The sequence below is a fragment of the Coregonus lavaretus genome (genome assembly GCF_964263955.1).
Source record: "Coregonus lavaretus genome assembly, chromosome: 27".
NCBI classification, from domain to species: domain Eukaryota; kingdom Metazoa; phylum Chordata; class Actinopteri; order Salmoniformes; family Salmonidae; genus Coregonus; species Coregonus lavaretus.
This window is the reverse complement of record NC_140014.1, coordinates 18,041,008-18,061,006: the sequence shown is the minus strand read 5'-3', so window position 1 is coordinate 18,061,006 and position 19,999 is coordinate 18,041,008. Positions and strand designations below refer to the sequence as shown.

Below are 19,999 nucleotides of genomic sequence, written 5' to 3'. Positions count from 1 at the left end.
ACTTCTCACCAATCGTTACCCACCGTCTCTCCATGGCGTCCCTGCGTTGTCGGCCAGCTGCTTGTTTTGCGGAACCGTTGTGTCACGGGACGTTGTGTTGCCGGAACGATCCCGTCAGAGCGCCTGTCTCCTCGACAACAGCAGTGGACAATGGCAGCTGTGTAAAGAGGGAAAGCAATAACATTTCCCACTTGCACACAGTCACTCTACCCTGCACAATGGTTAGGCTCCATTCTAGCCCATCAGGCAGATGATTTCCTGGTCCCAGAGGCCCAGCTAAGAGCCCTGATCCTGCCCATCTCCTGACTGATGCCCCCTCTCTCCACTCCTCCACATACAGCTCCTCCACACAGTCTATTTCTGTCTACCATTACTGTACAGTATGTGATAACTGGGAGTGAAGAGACTTCTATTCAACATCAGTGGATAGTTTTGTGATACACTGCTCACTAAAAGCCCCTCTGTGATAATGTGCCAACAGAAGAAGGACGTGCGCATGCTGCGCTTCATCCAGGAAGTGAACACCACCACCCGCTCCTGTGCATTATGGGACTTGGAGGAGGAGACCGACTACATTGTGCACGTGCAGTCCATCAGCGTGAGTGGGCCCATGAGTCCGCACAGCGAACCCCTGCGCTTCCGCACAACCAAGGAGGCCGAGACACAAGCCTCCAAGAGTAAAGGTAAAAATCTCAACAAACCTCACACACACACACAACTTTAGTATAAGACTGAAGCTAATACATAGAGTACCAATGGAGAAAACAAAGTCCAAAGCACTTCTCCAGGTTCCTGTACCTTGCTGTAATACATGTACAGTGCCAAAAAATGAAGAGGAAACCCTGTGCACAGCAGTGTGTACACATACAGTGCAGAGAGTAAAGCTTGCAGTTGGACTGTTGACAATCTTTCACTGATTCCGTAAGGACCAATACAAATAAATGGGGACACAAAGCGTGAAATTAAGTTAAACATCAAGTGCTCTTACCACACTTTATTAATATAACACCTTCAGGGTATACTTTGTGGTGTATTGATGTGCCTTCACCCCCAACTGCCGCCCGAGCCTGCCCTTTGCTCTACCTACAGTAAGGGGTAATGCTGAGGGAATGCGTTTGTCAAAGTGGGGATGAGATATTCAGGGCAGCACGATGCAAATCGATGTGCTTTTGGCTCGCACCGTTCCCTCACCCCCTCGCTCCTTTACTACTCACAGACACTCACAGCCTCGCTCCTTCACTCACTGACTCCTCACAGACACTCACAGGAAGCAGAGGCAGGGGGCTTGTTGTTCTGGGAACACTTCTCAGTCACAGGAGCAAAGGCTCTTTGGGAACACACACACACACTTCTCCCAGGTAATTTAGCTGGGATATTCTCAGGATTCTCATCTATGAGAAACTAGCACAAAGGATTCAAAATGCTACAACCAGCCCCATCAGACACATATATACCTACAGTCCTTAGGCCCAGACCAACCCAGAGCTAGACCACTATAGGTGGATGAGATGAGACGAGAACCTGTGCAGTGAAAGTGGTGTTAGTATGTGAGTGATTGCTGGGCTGAGGTGAGATAAATGTGAGGCTGATTTGTGCGTGTCTCAGAGAAGTGTTTGTTTCCTTGTGTACAGCCAGGCAGCCACTGTGATAAATGGCTGCAGTGTCGAGGCATGACTCAGCGCCGGTCGCATAATGATACAGCCTCCAAATCCCTCACTATCGTTCTACATCAGTGGTATTCAAACTTTTTCAGTGGGCACCCCATTTTTTCAGCCGGAATTTCTTGGGACCCCATTTTTTAACAAGAATTTCACGCAACCCCACCATAAATATACTGACACAACCTTAAAATCGGTATATTTAGATTTTTACAGCAACAAATAACCTTCAATTCATTACATTTTAATCTCTTATGAAAATGAAAAGAAACAAATAAATACATTTACTCCATTTTCTTCCTTTTTCCCCCTCCAAAACGTAATCACACCCCTTGACTTATTCCACATTTTGTTGTGTTACAGCCTGAATTCAAAATTGATTAAATATAATTTTTTCTCACGATCTACACACAATCTACACAAAATACCCCATAATGACAAAGCAAAAACAGGTTTTTAGAAATTTTAGCCGATGTATTAAACATAAAAAACTGAAATGTAACATTTGCATAAGTATTAAGACCCTTTGCTATGCGACTCGAAATTGAGCTCAGGTGCATCCTGTTTCCATTGAACATCCTTGAGATGTTTCTACAACTTGATTGGAGTCCACCTGTGGTAAATTCAATTGATTGGACATGATTTGGAAAGGCACACGCCTGTCTATATAAGGTCCCACAGTTGACAGTGCATGTCAGATCAAAAACCAAGCCATGAGGTAGAAGGAATTGTCCGTAGAGCTCAGAAACAGGATTGTGTCGAGGCACAGATCTGGGAAAGGGTACCAAAAAATGTCTGCAGCATTTCTGCCACACAGTGGCCTCCATAATTTTTCAATGGAAGAAGTTTGGAACAACCAAGACTCTTCCTAGAGCTGGCCACCCGGCCAAACTAAGCAATCGGGGGAGAAGGGCCTTGGTCAGGGAGGTGACCAAGAACCCAATGATCACTCTGACAGAGCTCCAGAGTTCCTCTGTGGAGATGGGAGAACCTTCCAGAAGAACAACCATCTCTGCAGAACTCCACCAATCAGGCCTTTATGGTAGAGTGGCTAGATGGAATCCACTCCTCAGTAAAAGGCACATGACAGCCCGCTTGGAGTTTGACAAAAGGCACCTAAAGAACTCTCGGACCATGAGAAACAAGATTTTCTGGTCTGATGAAACCGAGATTTAACTATTTCGCCTGAATGCCAAGCATGCTTCAACAAAGTACTGAGTGAAGGGTCTGAATACTTATGTAAATGTCATATTTCATTTTATTTTATACAAATTAGCAAACATTTCTAGAAACCTGTTTTTGCTTTGTCAGTATGGGGTATTGTGTGTAGATTGATGAGGGGGGAAAAAACAATTTTATCAATTTTAGAATAAGGCTGTAACGTAACATAATGTGGAAAAATGTAAGTGGTCTGATTACTTTCTGAATGTACTGTGTGTGTATATATATAATAATAAAAAACGTTGCATGTTATTTTGGCATTAATACGTGTCACATACAGTGGGGGAAAAAAGTCTTTAGTCAGCCACCAATTGTGCAAGTTCTCCCACTTAAAAAGATGAGAGAGGCCTGTAATTTTCATCATAGGTACACGTCAACTATGACAGACAAATTGAGAAAAAGAAATCCAGAAAATCACATTGTTTTTAATGAATTTATTTGCAAATTATGGTGGAAAATAAGTATTTGGTCACCTACAAACAAGCAAGATTTCTGGCTCTCACAGACCTGTAACTTCTTCTTTAAGAGGCTCCTCTGTCCTCCACTCGTTACCTGTATTAATGGCACCTGTTTGAACTTGTTATCAGTATAAAAGACACCTGTCCACAACCTCAAACAGTCACACTCCAAACTCCACTATGGCCAAGACCAAAGAGCTGTCAAAGGACACCAGAAACAAAATTGTAGACCTGCACCAGGCTGGGAAGACTGAATCTGCAATAGGTAAGCAGCTTGGTTTGAAGAAATCAACTGTGGGAGCAATTATGAGGAAATGGAAGACATACAAGACCACTGATAATCTCCCTCGATCTGGGGCTCCACGCAAGATCTCACCCTGTGGGGTCAAAATGATAACAAGAACGGTGAGCAAAAATCCCAGAACCACACGGGGGGACCTAGTGAATTACCTGCAGAGAGCTGGGACCAAAGTAACAAAGCCTACCATCAGTAACACACTACGCCGCCAGGGACTCAAATCCTGCAGTGCCAGACGTGTCCCCCTGCTTAAGCCAGTACATGTCCAGGCCCGTCTGAAGTTTGCTAGAGTGCATTTGGATGATCCAGAAGAGGATTGGGATAATGTCATATGGTCAGATGAAACCAAAATAGAACTTTTTGGTAAAAACTCAACTCGTCGTGTTTGGAGGACAAAGAATGCTGAGTTGCGTCCAAAGAACACCATACCTACTGTGAAGCATGGGGGTGGAAACATCATGCTTTGGGGCTGTTTTTCTGCAAAGGGACCAGGACGACTGATCCGTGTAAAGGAAAGAATGAATGGGGCCATGTATCGTGAGATTTTTAGTGAAAACCTCCTTCCATCAGCAAGGGCATTGAAGATGAAACGTGGCTGGGTCTTTCAGCATGACAATGATCCCAAACACACCGCCCGAGCAACGAAGGAGTGGCTTCGTAAGAAGCATTTCAAGGTCCTGGAGTGGCCTAGCCAGTCTCCAGATCTCAACCCCATAGAAAATCTTTGGAGGGAGTTGAAAGTCCATGTTGCCCAGCGACAGCCCCAAAACATCACTGCTCTAGAGGAGATCTGCATGGAGGAATGGGCCAAAATACCAGCAACAGTGTGTGAAAACCTTGTGAAGACTAACAGAAAACGTTTGACCTGTGTCATTGCCAACAAAGGGTATATAACAAAGTATTGAGAAACTTTTGTTATTGACCAAATACTTATTTTCCACCATAATTTGCAAATAAATTCATAAAAAATCCTACAATGTGATTTTCTGGATTTTTTTTCCTCAATTTGTCTGTCATAGTTGACGTATACCTATGATGAAAATTACAGGCCTCTCTCATCTTTTTAAGTGGGAGAACTTGCACAATTGGTGGCTGACTAAATACTTTTTTTCCCCACTGTATCAGATTGAAAACAATAAAGCCGCATACCGTTAATAAAGTTAATAAAGCCGCATACCGTAATGTTGTCTAGTTGCGCCGTGATTGGCTCAGTGTTCTGTCACTCATGGGGACACTACGTCACCGCAAAATCTACGGGGAAAGCTAGAAAATTCAAGCCCCTTGGGTGCTGCCATAGAGTTACATTAGAAAACACATCCAAGAAGGCTCAAGGTCATTGGCCACAGATAAAATGATGTCAAATCACATTATATCTACCATAGCTTTGATTGGACTGATCATGTCAACAACATACTTTCAAAATCTTAGCTAGCAAGCTAGACAAGCAGTCATCATCATGAATCAAGTCGACAATCTACAGGCAAATCCTTTTCAATCCTTGTCATATGAAGAGAAATTATAGATAAAACGTATCAGTGCTCATCGGCCATTGGACATACAGTGGCTTGCGAAAGTATTCACCCCCCCTTGGCATTTTTCCTATTTTGTTGCCTTACAACCTGGAATTAAAATTGATTTTTGTGGGGTTTGTATCATTTGATTCACAAAACATGCCTACCACTTTGAAGATGTAAAATACGTTTTATTGTGAAACAAACAAAAAAATAAGACAAAAAAACAGAACTTGAGCGTGCATAACTATTCACCCCCCCAAAGTCAATACTTTGTAGAGCCACCTTTTGCAGCAATTACAGCTGCAAGTCTCTTGGGGTATGTCTCTATAAGCATGGCACATCTAGCCACTGGGATTTTTGCCCGTTCTCCAAGGCAAAACTGCTCCAGCTCCTTCAAGTTGGATGGGTTCCGCTGGTGTACAGCAATTTTTAAGTCATACCACAGATTCTCTATTGGATTGAGGTCTGGGCTTTGACTAGGCCATTCCAAGACATTTAAATGTTTCCCCTTAAACCACTCGAGTTTTGCTTTAGCAGAATGCTTAGGGTCATTATCCTACTGGAAGGTGAACCCCCGTCTGTCTCAAATCTCTGGAAGACTGAAACAGGTTTCCCTCAAGAATTTCCCTGTATTTAGCGCCATCCATCATTCCTTCAATTCTGACCAGTTTCCCAGTCCCTGCCGATGAAAAACATCCCCACAGCATGATGCTGCCACCACCATGCTTCACTGTGGGGATGGTGTTCTCGGGGTGATGAGAGGTGTTGGGTTTGCGCCAGACATAGCGTTTTCCTTGATGGCCAAAAAGCTCAATTTTAGTCTCATCTGACCAGAGTACCTTCTTCCATATGTTTGGGGAGTCTCCCACATGCCTTTTGGCGAACACCAAACGTGTTTGCTTATTTTTTTCTTTAAGCAATGGCTTTTTTATGGCCACTCTTCCGTAAAGCCCAGCTCTGTGAGGTGTATGGCTTAAAGTGGTCCTATGGACAGATACTCCAATCTCTGCTGTGGAGCTTTGGAACTCCTTCAGGGTTATCTTTGGTCTCTTTGTTGCCTCTCTGATTAATGCCCTCCTTGCCTGGTCCGTGAGTTTTGGTGGGTGGCCCTCTCTTGGCAGGTTTGTTGTGGTGCCATATTCTTTCCATTTGTTAATAATGGATTTAATGGTGCTCCGTGGGATGTTAAACATTTCTGATATTTTTTTATAACCCAACCCCTGATCAGTACTTCTCCACAACTTTGTCCCTGACCTGTTTGGAGAGCTCCTTGGTCTTCATGGTGCCGCTTGCTTGGTGGTGCCCCTTGCTTAGTGGTGTTGCAGACTCTGGGGCTTTCAGAACAGCTGTATATATACTGAGATCATGTGACACTTAGATTGCACACAGGTGGATTTTATTTAACTAATTATGTGACTTCTGAAGGTAATTGGTTGCACCAGATCTTATTAGGGGCTTCATAGCAAAGGGAATTAACACATACAGTGGGGGGAAAAAGTATTTAGTCAGCCACCAATTGTGCAAGTTCTCCCACTTAAAAAGATGAGAGAGGCCTGTAATTTTCAATATAGGTACACGTCAACTATGACAGACAAAATGAGAAACAAAATCCAGAAAATCACATTGTAGGATTTTTAATGAATTTATTTGCAAATTATGGTGGAAAATAAGTATTTGGTCAATAACAAAAGTTTCTCAATACTTTGTTATATACTCTTTGTTGGCAATGACACTGTCACGGTTCAGACAGACGACCAGAGGACCACAATTGCGTCACACCAGAAAGTTTATTAAACTTAAGGGAAAAGGGAAGTAGGGAGTGAATGAAGGCTCCAGGGGTAACAGGGATCCCGTCCAATGCGCTGGGTCTGTGCCCCCCCCAGTGGCAGCGATGCGTCCTATGAAGCCGGTGGTGGGTGGTCCAGAAGTCCTGGGGGGGGGAGACACAGACACAACAGGGCGGAATGAAACCAGGCAGCAGTACAGTTCAAGGGAAATCCAAAATACGTAGTAGCAAGGCAGAAGGCTGGTCAGAGTTACCGGGATTGAAGAGTAGTCAGGAGTCGTAATGGCAGAAGCAGGTCTGGATCTCCTGAGGCAGAAGAGTATCCAAAAAACAGGCAGGTCCGGGGTCACAAAACCAGGGTGAGCCAGAAGCGCGAGCAAACAGGTTCCGGGTGTGAGCTTTGCAGACGATCTGACACCGGAGAGCTGAAAGACAGGGCCTTAAATACTGGGAGAGGTAGTGGGTAATGCAGCGCAGCTGGCAGAGTAATTAGAGCAGAGCAGAGCAGGGACAGGTGGAGCTAGTTAGGCTGAGTAGAGAGAGTGGTGAGCAGAGTGGAAGAAAATTAAGGTGGTAACCCGGTGGAGTGAGAGGCCCATGACAGAACCCCCCCCCCAAGGGACGGCCCCAGAAGTCCCAAGAGCAACACCACGCCGGGCGGGAGGAGGGGAGCCGGAGGAGGGCTAGAACTCCTCCGAACGGTCCGAGTGAACGTCCTCATCCTCGGAGGAAGCCGGAGGGCCGTGGTCGGGAGATGGGACAGGTCCCGAGACAGGATCAGGCACAGGACAGGAAGCCGAGCGGGCCGGACGGTTAGGGACCCCTCTGGGGCGGCCCCTACGGATTGCAGGTTGATCAGGATGCCGTTGGTGGAAAGCGGTGATGAGAGTCCTATCCACAATCCGACTAGCTGGCACCCAGGTCCTCTCCTCAGGTCCATAGCCCTCCCAGTCAATGAGGTACTGGAGACCCCTACCCCTCCGTCTGGACCGAAGCAGGCGGCGGACGGTGTAAACCAGACCACCATCGACGAGCCGTGGAGGAGGAGGACCAGGCGCAGCAGGGACCAGCGGACTCTCATGGATGGGCTTAATCTTAGACACATGGAAAGTGGGGTGCACCCTCAGGGAATTAGGCAGTTGGAGCCGGACAGCAGTTGGGCTAATCACTCTTATGATAGGGAATGGGCCAATGAACCGAGGTGCCAGCTTCTGCGACTCCACCCTGAGTGGCAGGTTCTTCGATGACAACCACACCCTTTGACCAACATGGTAGGTGGGAGCAGGAATTCTCCGACGGTTGGCCCCGGTAGTGTAGCTGGCAACGGATCTGAGGAGTGTGGCTCGGGCTTGTGACCAGGTGCGGCGACATCGACGGGCAAAAGCAAGTGCAGATGGGCAAGTAACCTCCTCTTCCTGGCTGGCAAATAGAGGAGGCTGGTATCCATAAACACATTGGAAAGGGGACATACCGATGGCAGAGCAGGTCAGGGAATTGTGTGCGTACTCCACCCATGTCAATTGCTGCGACCAGGAGTGGGGGTTGCGTGAAGTCATGCATCGCAGTGCCTTCTCGAGCTCCTGATTAGCCCGCTCTGACTGCCCATTGGATTGGGGATGGAATCCGGAAGTCAGACTGACTGTGGCTCCCAGCAGGTGACAGAACTCCTTCCAAAAAGCGGAGGAGAATTGTGGACCACGGTCAGAAACTACATCCTTTGGCAGTCCGTGGATCCGGAAGACGTGTTCCAGGACCACCTGGGCGGTCTCCTTGGCGGTTGGGAGCTTGGGGAGGGGAATGAAGTGTGCCATCTTGCTGAAACGGTCAACGATGGTGAGAATGACGGTCATGCCACTTGAAGGGGGCAGCCCCGTGACAAAGTCAAGGGCGATGTGAGACCAGGGACGTCTGGGCACAGGCAGGGGCTGCAGCAATCCGGCTGGGGGCTGGCAGGACGACTTGTGTTGGTTGCAGATGGGGCAGGCTTGGACGAATTCCCGTACATCCTTCCTCAGAGAGGGCCACCAGAACCTCTGGGCGAGCAGGTTGTAAGTGCGGGTGGAGCCAGGGTGACAAGCTAGGCGGGAGTCATGTCCCCACTGAACGACCTGGGACCTCAGGTCTTCGGGGACAAAAAGGCGGTCAGCTGGGCAAGTGCTGGGACCTGGCTGGTTACGGAGAGCCTCCAGCACCTGTTCCTCAACAGCCCAGGTCAGAGCTGCAACGATGCAGGGACTTGGCAGAATCGACACAGGGTCCTTGGAGGGGGTGTCATCCTTCTGGAATTGACGGGAGAGGGCGTCTGGCTTGGTGTTGCGTGATCCAGGCCGGTATGACAGAGTGAAATTAAACCTGGTGAAGAACAGGGCCCAGCGGGACTGCCTGGAGTTCAACCGTTTGGCCGTGCGGATGTACTCCAAGTTCTTATGATCGGTCCAAACGAGAAATGGAATGGTGGACCCCTCCAGCCAGTGACGCCACTCCTCCAAGGCAAGCTTCACAGCCAGCAGCTCACGGTTCCCTATGTCGTAATTGCACTCAGAGGGGGACAACCGACGTGAGAAAAAGGCACAGGGATGGAGCTTCCTATCCTCCGCAGCCCACTGAGAAATCACAGCACCAACTCCCACATCCGAGGCGTCCACCTCCACAATGAATTGCCGGTCCACATCAGGCATCTGGAGGATGGGAGCGGAGGTGAACCTCACCTTGAGGGTACTGAAGGCTTTGTCGGCTGCTGGGGTCCAGGTGAAGGGTTGCTTGGTGCTGGTTAGAGCAGTGAGAGGGGCAGCAACGGTACTGTAGTTCCGGATAAACTTCCTATAGAAGTTAGCAAACCCCAGAAACTGTTGCAGCTTCTTTCTGTTCTCCGGAACAGGCCATGAAGTGACTGCTGATACTTTGGCAGGATCCATTTGGATACTTCCCTCTGCCACTATGTACCCCAGGAAGGCCACTGTCTTGACGTGAAACTCACATTTCTCTGCCTTGGCGTAGAGGGAATTCTCCAGAAGACGATGAAGGACTTGCTGGACATGGCGGGTGTGTTCAGACAGGTTTCTGGAGTAGATTAAGATGTCATCCAGGTAAACGAAGACAAACTTGTTTAACATGTCCCGCAGTACATCATTCACTAGAGCCTGGAACACAGCAGGAGCATTGGTGAGGCCAAAAGGCATAACCAGATACTCGTAGTGGCCTGTTGGTGTATTGAATGCGGTTTTCCATTCATCTCCCTCCCGGATCCGCACTAGGTGGTAAGCGTTTCTGAGATCCAACTTGGTAAAAACAGTGGCTCCCTGGAGCAACTCAAAAGCAGAGGTGAGCAGAGGCAGAGGGTAACGGTTTTTCACTGTGATGTCGTTGAGTCCCCTGTAGTCGATGCAGGGGCGAAGAGATCCGTCCTTCTTCCCCACAAAGAAGAAGCCAGCACCAGCAGGAGATGAAGATGAACGGATTAATCCTGCGGACAGAGAGCCATTGATGTAGTCCTCCATGGACTTTCTTTCAGGAGCAGACAACGAATAAAGACGACCCTTTGGAGGAGCTGTTCCAGGGAGGAGGTCGATGGCACAGTCGTACGGTCGGTGAGGGGGCAGAGATGTGGCTCTTGCTTTGTTAAACACCTCTCTGAGACCATGGTAGCATTCTGGGACATTGGAGAGGTCAGGAGCGGAGTTAGTAGGTACTGGCCGAGGGGGTAGTGCGGCAGCAAGCAGGCAGGTTCGGTGGCAGTCCTCTCCCCACTCCCTGATCACCCCGGTCACCCAGTCGAGCTGAGGGTTGTGCCGGCGGAGCCATGGGTAACCCAGGATGAGGGGTTGGCCTGGAGAGGGGAGCAGGTGAAACTGGATAGTTTCTTGATGGTTTCCGGACAGACCCATCGAGACCGGGGCCGTGACATGAGTGACCGATCCGAGTAAGTGTCCGTCCAGTGCCCGGGCAGGAATAGGAGGTGTCAAACGGAGGTTCTCCAGTCCCAGTTGGCGTGCCAGCTTGATGTCCATTATGTTGGCTTCGGCGCCAGAATCCACCAGAGCAGCCAGGGTGTGAGTTGAGTCAGAGAGGCGGAGGTGAACTTGCAGCAGGGGTTTGCGGTCGGAGGACTGGATGGTCATAGAACTCAACCGGACTCCCCCTATGCCCGGTGAGCTTCGGCCCTTTAAAGGGCAGGTTACCACACGATGTCCCTCACCTCCACAATAGAGGCAGAGGTTTGAGGTGAAGCGGCGCTGGCGCTCTGCAGGAGTGAGGGAGGCTCGCCCAATCTCCATAGGCTCAGACTGATCAAGCTGACCTGGGTGAGTGGCAGTAGATGACAGGAGCCCAGTCGGATCTCTCCGAATGCCGGTAGTAGGTGGACCTTGGCGCCCCCTCTCACGACGACGGGTCTGTATCCTTCTGTCGATCCTGACAGTCAGTGCGATGGCTTCATCAAGAGTGGAAGGCAGTTCATGGGAGACCAACTCGTCCTTGATATAGTCAGCCAAACTATGGAAGAACGCGTCCACCAACGATGGTGTGTTCCAAGAACTTCGTCTAGCCAGGGTTCGGAAGTCGATGGAATGGTCTGCGACTGTACGTCTGCCTTGTCGAATACTGAACAGTTCACGAGACGCCTCTGCGGTGGGTGAATCCAGGTCAAACACCTTCAGCATCTCCTCAGCAAACAGGTCGAAGGTTGCACATGCGGGGGTTTGACGTTCGAACTCTGCTGTTCCCCAGAGTCGAGCTCGGCCCGTCAGGTGAGTGATGGCATACCCAACTTTAGCCCCCTCCGTGGCGAAGGTCCTTGGCTGCAAGGAGAACTGAAGTCGGCAGCTAGTCAGGAATGGCCGGACCTGGGTTGAATCGCCGTTGAACCGCTCGGGGTTTCCAATCTTGGGTTCCGGAGCAGCGGCTGCAATGACCGGGGCAGGTAACTCGGGGGCTGGGCTGGTGGGCAGACTGGCTGGGGTAAGGTTGGTGAGGAGTTGAATGATCATGGCGAGTTGTTGTTGCTGCTGCTGGAACTGCTGCTCATGCTCATCGGTTTCCATGTCGGGGAAAGTGTGCGCTGAGTCCATAATGGTCAGATCGTACTGTCACGGTTCAGACAGACGACCAGAGGACCACAATTGCGTCACACCAGAAAGTTTATTAAACTTAAGGGAAAAGGGAAGTAGGGAGTGAATGAAGGCTCCAGGGGTAACAGGGATCCCGTCCAATGCGCTGGGTCTGTGCCCCCCCCAGTGGCAGCGATGCGTCCTATGAAGCCGGTGGTGGGTGGTCCAGAAGTCCTGGGGGGGGGAGACACAGACACAACAGGGCGGAATGAAACCAGGCAGCAGTACAGTTCAAGGGAAATCCAAAATACGTAGTAGCAAGGCAGAAGGCTGGTCAGAGTTACCGGGATTGAAGAGTAGTCAGGAGTCGTAATGGCAGAAGCAGGTCTGGATCTCCTGAGGCAGAAGAGTATCCAAAAAACAGGCAGGTCCGGGGTCACAAAACCAGGGTGAGCCAGAAGCGCGAGCAAACAGGTTCCGGGTGTGAGCTTTGCAGACGATCTGACACCGGAGAGCTGAAAGACAGGGCCTTAAATACTGGGAGAGGTAGTGGGTAATGCAGCGCAGCTGGCAGAGTAATTAGAGCAGAGCAGAGCAGGGACAGGTGGAGCTAGTTAGGCTGAGTAGAGAGAGTGGTGAGCAGAGTGGAAGAAAATTAAGGTGGTAACCCGGTGGAGTGAGAGGCCCATGACAGACACAGGTCAAACGTTTTCTGTAAGTCTTCACAAGGTTTTCACATACTGTTGCTGGTATTTTGGCCCATTCCTCCATGCAGATCTCCTCTAGAGCAGTGATGTTTTGGGGCTGTCGCTGGGCAACACAGACTTTCAACTCCCTCCAAAGATTTTCTATGGGGTTGAGATCTGGAGACTGGCTAGGCCACTCCAGGACCTTGAAATGCTTCTTACGAAGCCACTCCTTCGTTGCCCGGGCGGTGTGTTTGGGATCATTGTCATGCTGAAAGACCCAGCCACGTTTCATCTTCAATACCCTTGCTGATGGAAGGAGGTTTTCACTCAAAATCTCACGATACATGGCCCCATTCATTCTTTCCTTTACACGGATCAGTCGTCCTGGTCCCTTTGCAGAAAAACAGCCCCAAAGCATGATGTTTCCACCCCCATGCTTCACAGTAGGTATGGTGTTCTTTGGATGCAACTCAGCATTGTGGTTCTGGGATTTTTGCTCACCGTTCTTGTGATAATTTTGACTCCACAGGGTTTGATCTTGCGTGGAGCCCCAGATCGAGGGAGATTATCAGTGGTCTTGTATGTCTTCCATTTCCTCATAATTGCTCCCACAGTTGATTTCTTCAAACCAAGCTGCTTACCTATTGCAGATTCAGTCTTCCCAGCCTGGTGCAGGTCTACAATTTAGTTTCTGGTGTCCGTTGACAGCTCTTTGGTCTTGGCCATAGTGGAGTTTGGAGTGTGACTGTTTGAGGTTGTGGACAGGTGTCTTTTATACTGATAACAAGTTCAAACAGGTGCCATTAATACAGGTAACGAGTGGAGGACAGAGGAGCCTCTTAAAGAAGAAGTTACAGGTCTGTGAGAGCCAGAAATCTTGCTTGTTTGTAGGTGACCAAATACTTATTTTCCACCATAATTTGCAAATAAATTCATTAAAAATCCTACAATGTGATTTTCTGGAGAAAAAAAATCTCAATTTGTCTGTCATAGTTGACGTGTACCTATGATGAAAATTACAGGCCTCTCTCATATTTTTAAGTGGGAGAACTTGCACAATTGGTGGCTTTTTTCCCCCACTGTATATACGGACTTACTGTGTGAGGTGAAGAAAATGACTTAGAAGCTCCACTTATTAGTGGTGGATGTGGTGAGTTAAGACTATCAGAAATCAGACATCCCCAAATGGGCACTTTCCTACATTTCTGCGCAGCAGGCCGGGTACTTCTATGCGTGCTCAGGTGCGCACACTCCCTCAACATTATCAAGACAGAAACCAGACACATGCTCATTGTGCACATAGAGCACTCCAAACAAAAGACAATGAAAACATTGACAAATCTTGTAAATGATGGTTATGAAGTGAACCAAAAAGTATTTCTCACAAGTGTAGAAGGTTGTGAACTCTGCAAACAACGTTTACACTCCGCGAATGAGAATCGTAAATTACAGAAATTAATATAACCAAATGATTGGGATTAACGGTACATTTACTGCTGGTGACATGTAATGGAGAATTGATCAAAATAAACAATCAAAGGGCGAACAATTCACACAATGAATCAATGAATGTGCAAGAATTGGCGGGAGACAGCTGAATTCTGGAGAGAGACTCCTATATCTTCACCACACACCCATCCCTTTCTTGTCTCAACATACTCAAGACACATTATCTTCACACACATTTGAGATGCTTTTCACTGATAGCCGCAACTCAATAATCAGCTAGGAATATTGCCACACAAGTCATGCTTTCTGGTGAAGTATTTCAAATGATTTTATTTATTTCTGTATAGACATGAGTAATTATATAATTTTGGCAAGTTTATTTCAATTAACTTCCCTATTGGACCCACCACTATGCCATTTCTCTCCTGTTCTATTGGTTTTCATATCAACTTTCTTTCGTTGTCCAGAAGTCAAAGGCACAATCCTAGTCATATTAGCAACCCATCTTAGTTGTTGCATCTTTAGATACACCCTCTTTCTAATTTTCTAACAGATTGTCATCTACATATGGAACTGCTCTCATCAGGTGCAGTGTTTAGAATGGTGTTTCCCCGCGAATTGCATTTTGGTAAATGTTTCAAAATTACATTTTATTGGCAGGAGTTGCATGTTCTGTTAAGATGAATTACCATCATCTAAGTATGATTTGTCATTCTGAGCACCGTGAATGGACACCCAAATTAAAACGTTCCCGGCCACATTGTCTGGCGCCACATTTTCTTAGCGGAAACCCTGATGTGTAGGCTACCCCGTTGGATGAGGCACATTTTGCCTGGAAAGTTCAAATATTTTTCTGGCTTACTTGTCCTCTTCTGGGGCTGTCAATTACAGGAATATAGCTATAGTTTCATGCTCTCTGATTGGCTTCTCTTTCCCTGTGTTTTAGCTGGAGCTGTGAAGCTAAACAAACAGCAGACAGACATTGCCATTAACTGGGCCGGAGGCCTCCATCACGCCAAGAAGTCTTTTTTTTCTTCTCAATTTGTCTGTCATAGTTGACGTGTACCTATGATGAAAATTACAGGCCTCTCTCATATTTTTAAGTGGGAGAACTTGCACAATTGGTGGCTGACTAAATACTTTTTTCCCCCACTGTATATGCACATACCACTTTTCCGTTATTTATTTCTTATAATTTTTTTAACTAGTTATTTTTTAAATTTCACTTCACCAATCTGGACTATTTTTTGTATGTCCATTACATGAAATCCAAATAAAATCAATTTAAATGACAGGTTGTAATGCAACAAAATAGGAAAAACTCCAAGGGGAATGAATACTTTTGCAAGGCACTGTAAACATTACATAACAACTTGGAAATCGTAAATTCAACAATGAGTGGTTTGGAAGAAATCAGTGGCTAACTGCAAGCTTGCAAAGCAATCACTAGCCTGATATTCAGTGGAGTGGGTGTGTGGTCCAAGTCTGGTTTTAAGGGTCTCTTTTCCAAGCTTAAAAGGATAAACATTCAACACCATGGGCCAGAAAAGGTTGAATACATTGGCCATGCTGTCAATCCAGCATGACTTCTGCCGCGTTCAAAACAACTCGGAATTGGGAAATCTCAGACTTTCGTAAGTTCAAGACAACTGGGAACTCTGGAAAAAATTAGCTCCGACTGGGAAAATACGTTTTGAACGGTCATCCGACTCGGAATTCCAAGTCGGGAAATCAGGCCTCATTCTAGAGCTCCGACCTGAAGATCACTGACGTCATGATTCAACCTTATTTTTTTCAGAGTTCCCAGTTGTCTAGAAAGCATCATAAATCCAGAGAATGCCAGACTTTGATGACAAAGTTTGATAACTAAATTTGCCGACAAGAAGGACCACCGCGCCACCTTCCTGTTCAAGTGAGGACAGCACAACAAGGTGAGTCCAAAAATGTATTGTATGCTGCTGCATAAATGATGTAATATGCCAGCGAGATATGTCTACTATAAGAAAGTAATACTAAGTGTATGTTGTGTAGTAAGCTGTTAGTAGCCCATGTGCCTCACCCTAATAATTTGGTCCCTTTCCCTCTCATAACTTAGCCTACTGTTCTGACTTGGTGGTGCACATGTAGCCTATAGCCTGTTTTAGAGATATCATTAAATATTATAAGAGCTTTCATTGTCTGCTGACTTGGTGTACAGGGAGAATACTGTAAGAACGGTCCATGTTCTGAATTCTGTCGCTGTACATTTCAAAAGTGCTGAACAAATAGTTATCTTGACTACGTCAGTCCTAGCTCACTCATTAATGTCTTCATTGAAATTACGGATTGCCTCTTATCCGCTCGTCGTCCCCTTATGCCATATTTTGTACATCTCAATTGTCAGTAGAAACCACATTTGTTTAAGCAAGTCAGCCATATGGTCCTCTGTACCTCAATTGGTAGAGCATGACGCTTGTAATGCCAGGGTAGTGGGTTCGATCCCCGGGACCACCCATACGTAAAAATTTATGCACACATGACTGTAAGTCGCTTTGGATAAAAGCGTCTGCTAAATGGCATATTATATTATTATATCAGCTATGTTTTTTTTAAGGCAGTAAATGAGGCTGAATGAACTGTTTCGCTGCCAGACAAGCCTCCGCTGATAGCCAGGTGTAGCAGTGGTAAGGATTCACTCCATGGTGTTGGGACAGCTTTATGTAGGCCCTAACAGTTTATGGGCACCATTTGTCACCGTTATGGTGCAATTAATGTATTGTTTTGTGTTGTGTAGTGGGTTTGCTGGCATGCATCCCCAATTTTTTTGTTTTGTTTGCCCCACCAAGATTGAAATGCTAAAATCGCCACTGGGCGCAGGTACAGCCGACTAGCACTAGCTAACACTACCTAGAGTAGCAAACAATTATTATTATTTATTTAGTTTACAAACCAATACTGGGATTTAAATATCGATATAATATCATCCAAAAATAAAATTGTGATATGTAACTGTATCGAAAAGCAGGAGATAAAGAGAGGAAACAGAGAAAGCTGTGATCAGAAAAAATTAGAAATCCTGTCTGTTCAAAACAAAACACAATTATTCTCCCTTGTATAACTGACAGACTGCTCTGACACACACACACCAAATAGATACCCATGGGAAAGTCAAAAACTAGATAACAAGATATGTGTTTGTCTCCCAATACCATAGATATAGAACCAGTATGTGGTCTGTGACCAAGACTCTTGATAAAGGAGGTTTTCTAGCTGGACCAACAGGACAACTCCCTCATGGATGTCTGCAAAACAGTGCTGCAGTAAAATAGATGTATAACACTCCAAGACTATGTCTTTACTCGTATAATCCTGCAGCTATACAGCATACAGTTTACCATGTCCCTGAATGCTCCCACCTGCAAACTTCCTCCTCTACATACAGTACAGCCTCTCTCTGCAGGGGACTCAACCTGTCTCTGGGACTGGAGACTGTGTCTGTGACATTAGAGCTGACCAATATTAGCCACATGGAGGCCATCTGGCGGTGGTGTCAGGAGCCTCTGGCTTTCCAGATTTGATTGGTTAATGCCAAGGTACATACGTAATCGTATCGATTGGCTGAATCCGTCATTGGGAGAACCTGCTGGAGCGTGGAGAAGCTACCCAGGGCCCTCAGAATTTCAGTGTCACTGCCTACTTCTGTTTGGTCTTTAAATGGGGGCACTCAGTGTGCTGAACTTGAGCCAGCTCTCTACTGAATTCAGAAACATAGTCCAAGATTTGATGTTGCTTTCAGTTGCTTTGTATGAGTGGACCTTGAACACACATAAACATAAGCTACACACACACACACACTTCTCTGATCTTTTTTGGTCCTTAGGACATTAATAATGATTATTGAGTTCTATCTAGGCCCAGCTCAATCGATCATAGCTGCTGTGATTAACTGTCTCTCTCCAACCCCTTCAGAGTGGGGATCCCCACCGACCCTGCCTCAGCCTTATGTATTCTCTTCATGCTCAGCTTCTACTGAATCCTTTGACGCTATCAGCCTCTCTCAGACAGAGTGGGCAAATTGAGGCATGTACTGTGCAGTTCCCACATAGCAGCGCTCTTCAATGAGGAGATAATTGTGGAGGCTGTGCATGAGTTGTTAGCGCTGAGTCAGAATCACCTGGAATCATGAAAAACGTGGCCTGTTTGAAGTAGTGCTAACTGACAGAAAGCCAGTGGTGAGTGGTGCCATCCTGGGACTGAAGAGGAATAGAGAGATCAGTCTACACAATAGGGGGTGTCAGGAGCAAATGCTTCTATCCAGCTGACATGGAGCAGACCTACTCCTGTGTATATATAGTTACAGTAGAGACCAGTGGAGGCTGCTGAGGGGAGAACGGCTGATAATAATGGCTGGAACAGAGCAAATGGAATGGCATCAAACACCTTGAAAGTGTGTGTTTGATTAATTTGATACCATTCCACTGATTCCGCTCCAGTCATTACCACAAGCCCGTTCTCCCCAATTAAGGTGCCACCAACCTCCTGTGGTAGAGACGAGGTCTACTGGACTGAAGTTATGCTTGGCATATTCACTTAGCAGATGATGGCTTTCACCCTAACACCCCCCCCCTCACTAGACTGACCTGTCGGGAGAACCTGGGTTTAATAAACTGCCAGTTACCAATAATAACTCTGATGATAATGTTGCCATGGTGATGAACTGATTGTGCTGCTGTATCTTGACCCTCCAGACGAGGTGACCATGGAGGAAGTGGGAGCTCAGCTGAGGGCGGGGGAGTTCATCATCATTGTGGTGGTGCTGATCATGTGGGCAGGTGAGGGGTGGAATGTTCCAAAAGGTCAGAGTGCTACCCAGACACTAGGGTTGCATAATTCCAGTAAGTTTCCCCAAATTCCCAGGTTTTCCAGAAATCCTGGTTGTAGGATTCTGGATTTCCTGCTTATTCCCTCCTGATTCCGGGAATCTTCCAATCAGGATTTCTGGAAAACATGGTAATTTGTGAAAAGTTACTGGAATTTTGCAACCCTACCACACACACACATACACTCTCAAGAATGTAGAAAAAAAGAAGGGTATATTTAAACAAATATGGCCCACAATTTGTACTAATTTGTCCTTGCTAAATAATTTCCGTCTGCTCTTCACTGCGGTAATGTGGTTGTTATTTACGATCTTTCTGTGTATGCCTTTTTCTCCTCTCTCTGTCAGGTGTGATCGCTCTCTTCTGCCGTCAGTATGACATCATCAAAGACAACGAGCCCAACACCAGCAAGGACAAAGCCAAGACCTCATCAGAGTGCAGTACTCCGGAGCACCCGACGGGGGGGCTGTTGCGCAGTAAGGTATAACCCCCCCCCCCCCCCTTCTCCTCCCCACTGGGTCCCCACCGGCACAGGGCAGGTGAATCGTCCCAGCGACTTAAAAACCTCCACTTTCACCGGCAGTTACCACTCCCATAGCACCATTGGAGCTACGACCACCACATAACAGAATATGCATTGATTTACAGCACTTCATTTATGACAGCACTTCATCCTAAAAAAAACACAGTTCAAATGCAAAACATAAGCCACAACAGTGCTATACAGTGCATTCGGAAAGTATTCAGATCCATTGATTTTTTTCCACATTTTGTTACGTTACAAGGCTGTAACATAACAAAATGTGGAAAAAGTGAAGGGGCCTGAATGCTTTCCGAATGCACTGTAAATCCAAAGCCTTTCAATCAATGCATACACAGCCCATACGCTGGCATGATTGTCCCATGTCCATTCGCTCCTCTCCATCTACCTCAACAACTGGCTGATGCCCTCTGCCAACTAAACCAATTGACACTAAAATGATCAAATACTCCCCATCTCCATTCCAGAGAGAAAGCATCAT

At 46.8% G+C, this 19,999-nt stretch overlaps 1 protein-coding gene across 1 annotated transcript; it reads left to right on the top strand.

The window, feature by feature from the left end:
• Nucleotides 1-496: 496 nt before the first annotated feature.
• On the top strand, nucleotides 497-19,464 carry LOC311102473 (fibronectin type III domain-containing protein 5b-like; the record flags this gene model as incomplete). Its single annotated transcript, XM_084143830.1, has 3 exons — nucleotides 497-683; nucleotides 18,846-18,929; nucleotides 19,325-19,464. 3 exons carry the CDS (start codon nucleotides 497-499, stop codon nucleotides 19,462-19,464), a joined length of 411 nt encoding a protein of 136 aa, XP_083999956.1.
• Nucleotides 19,465-19,999: the final 535 nt, after the last annotated feature.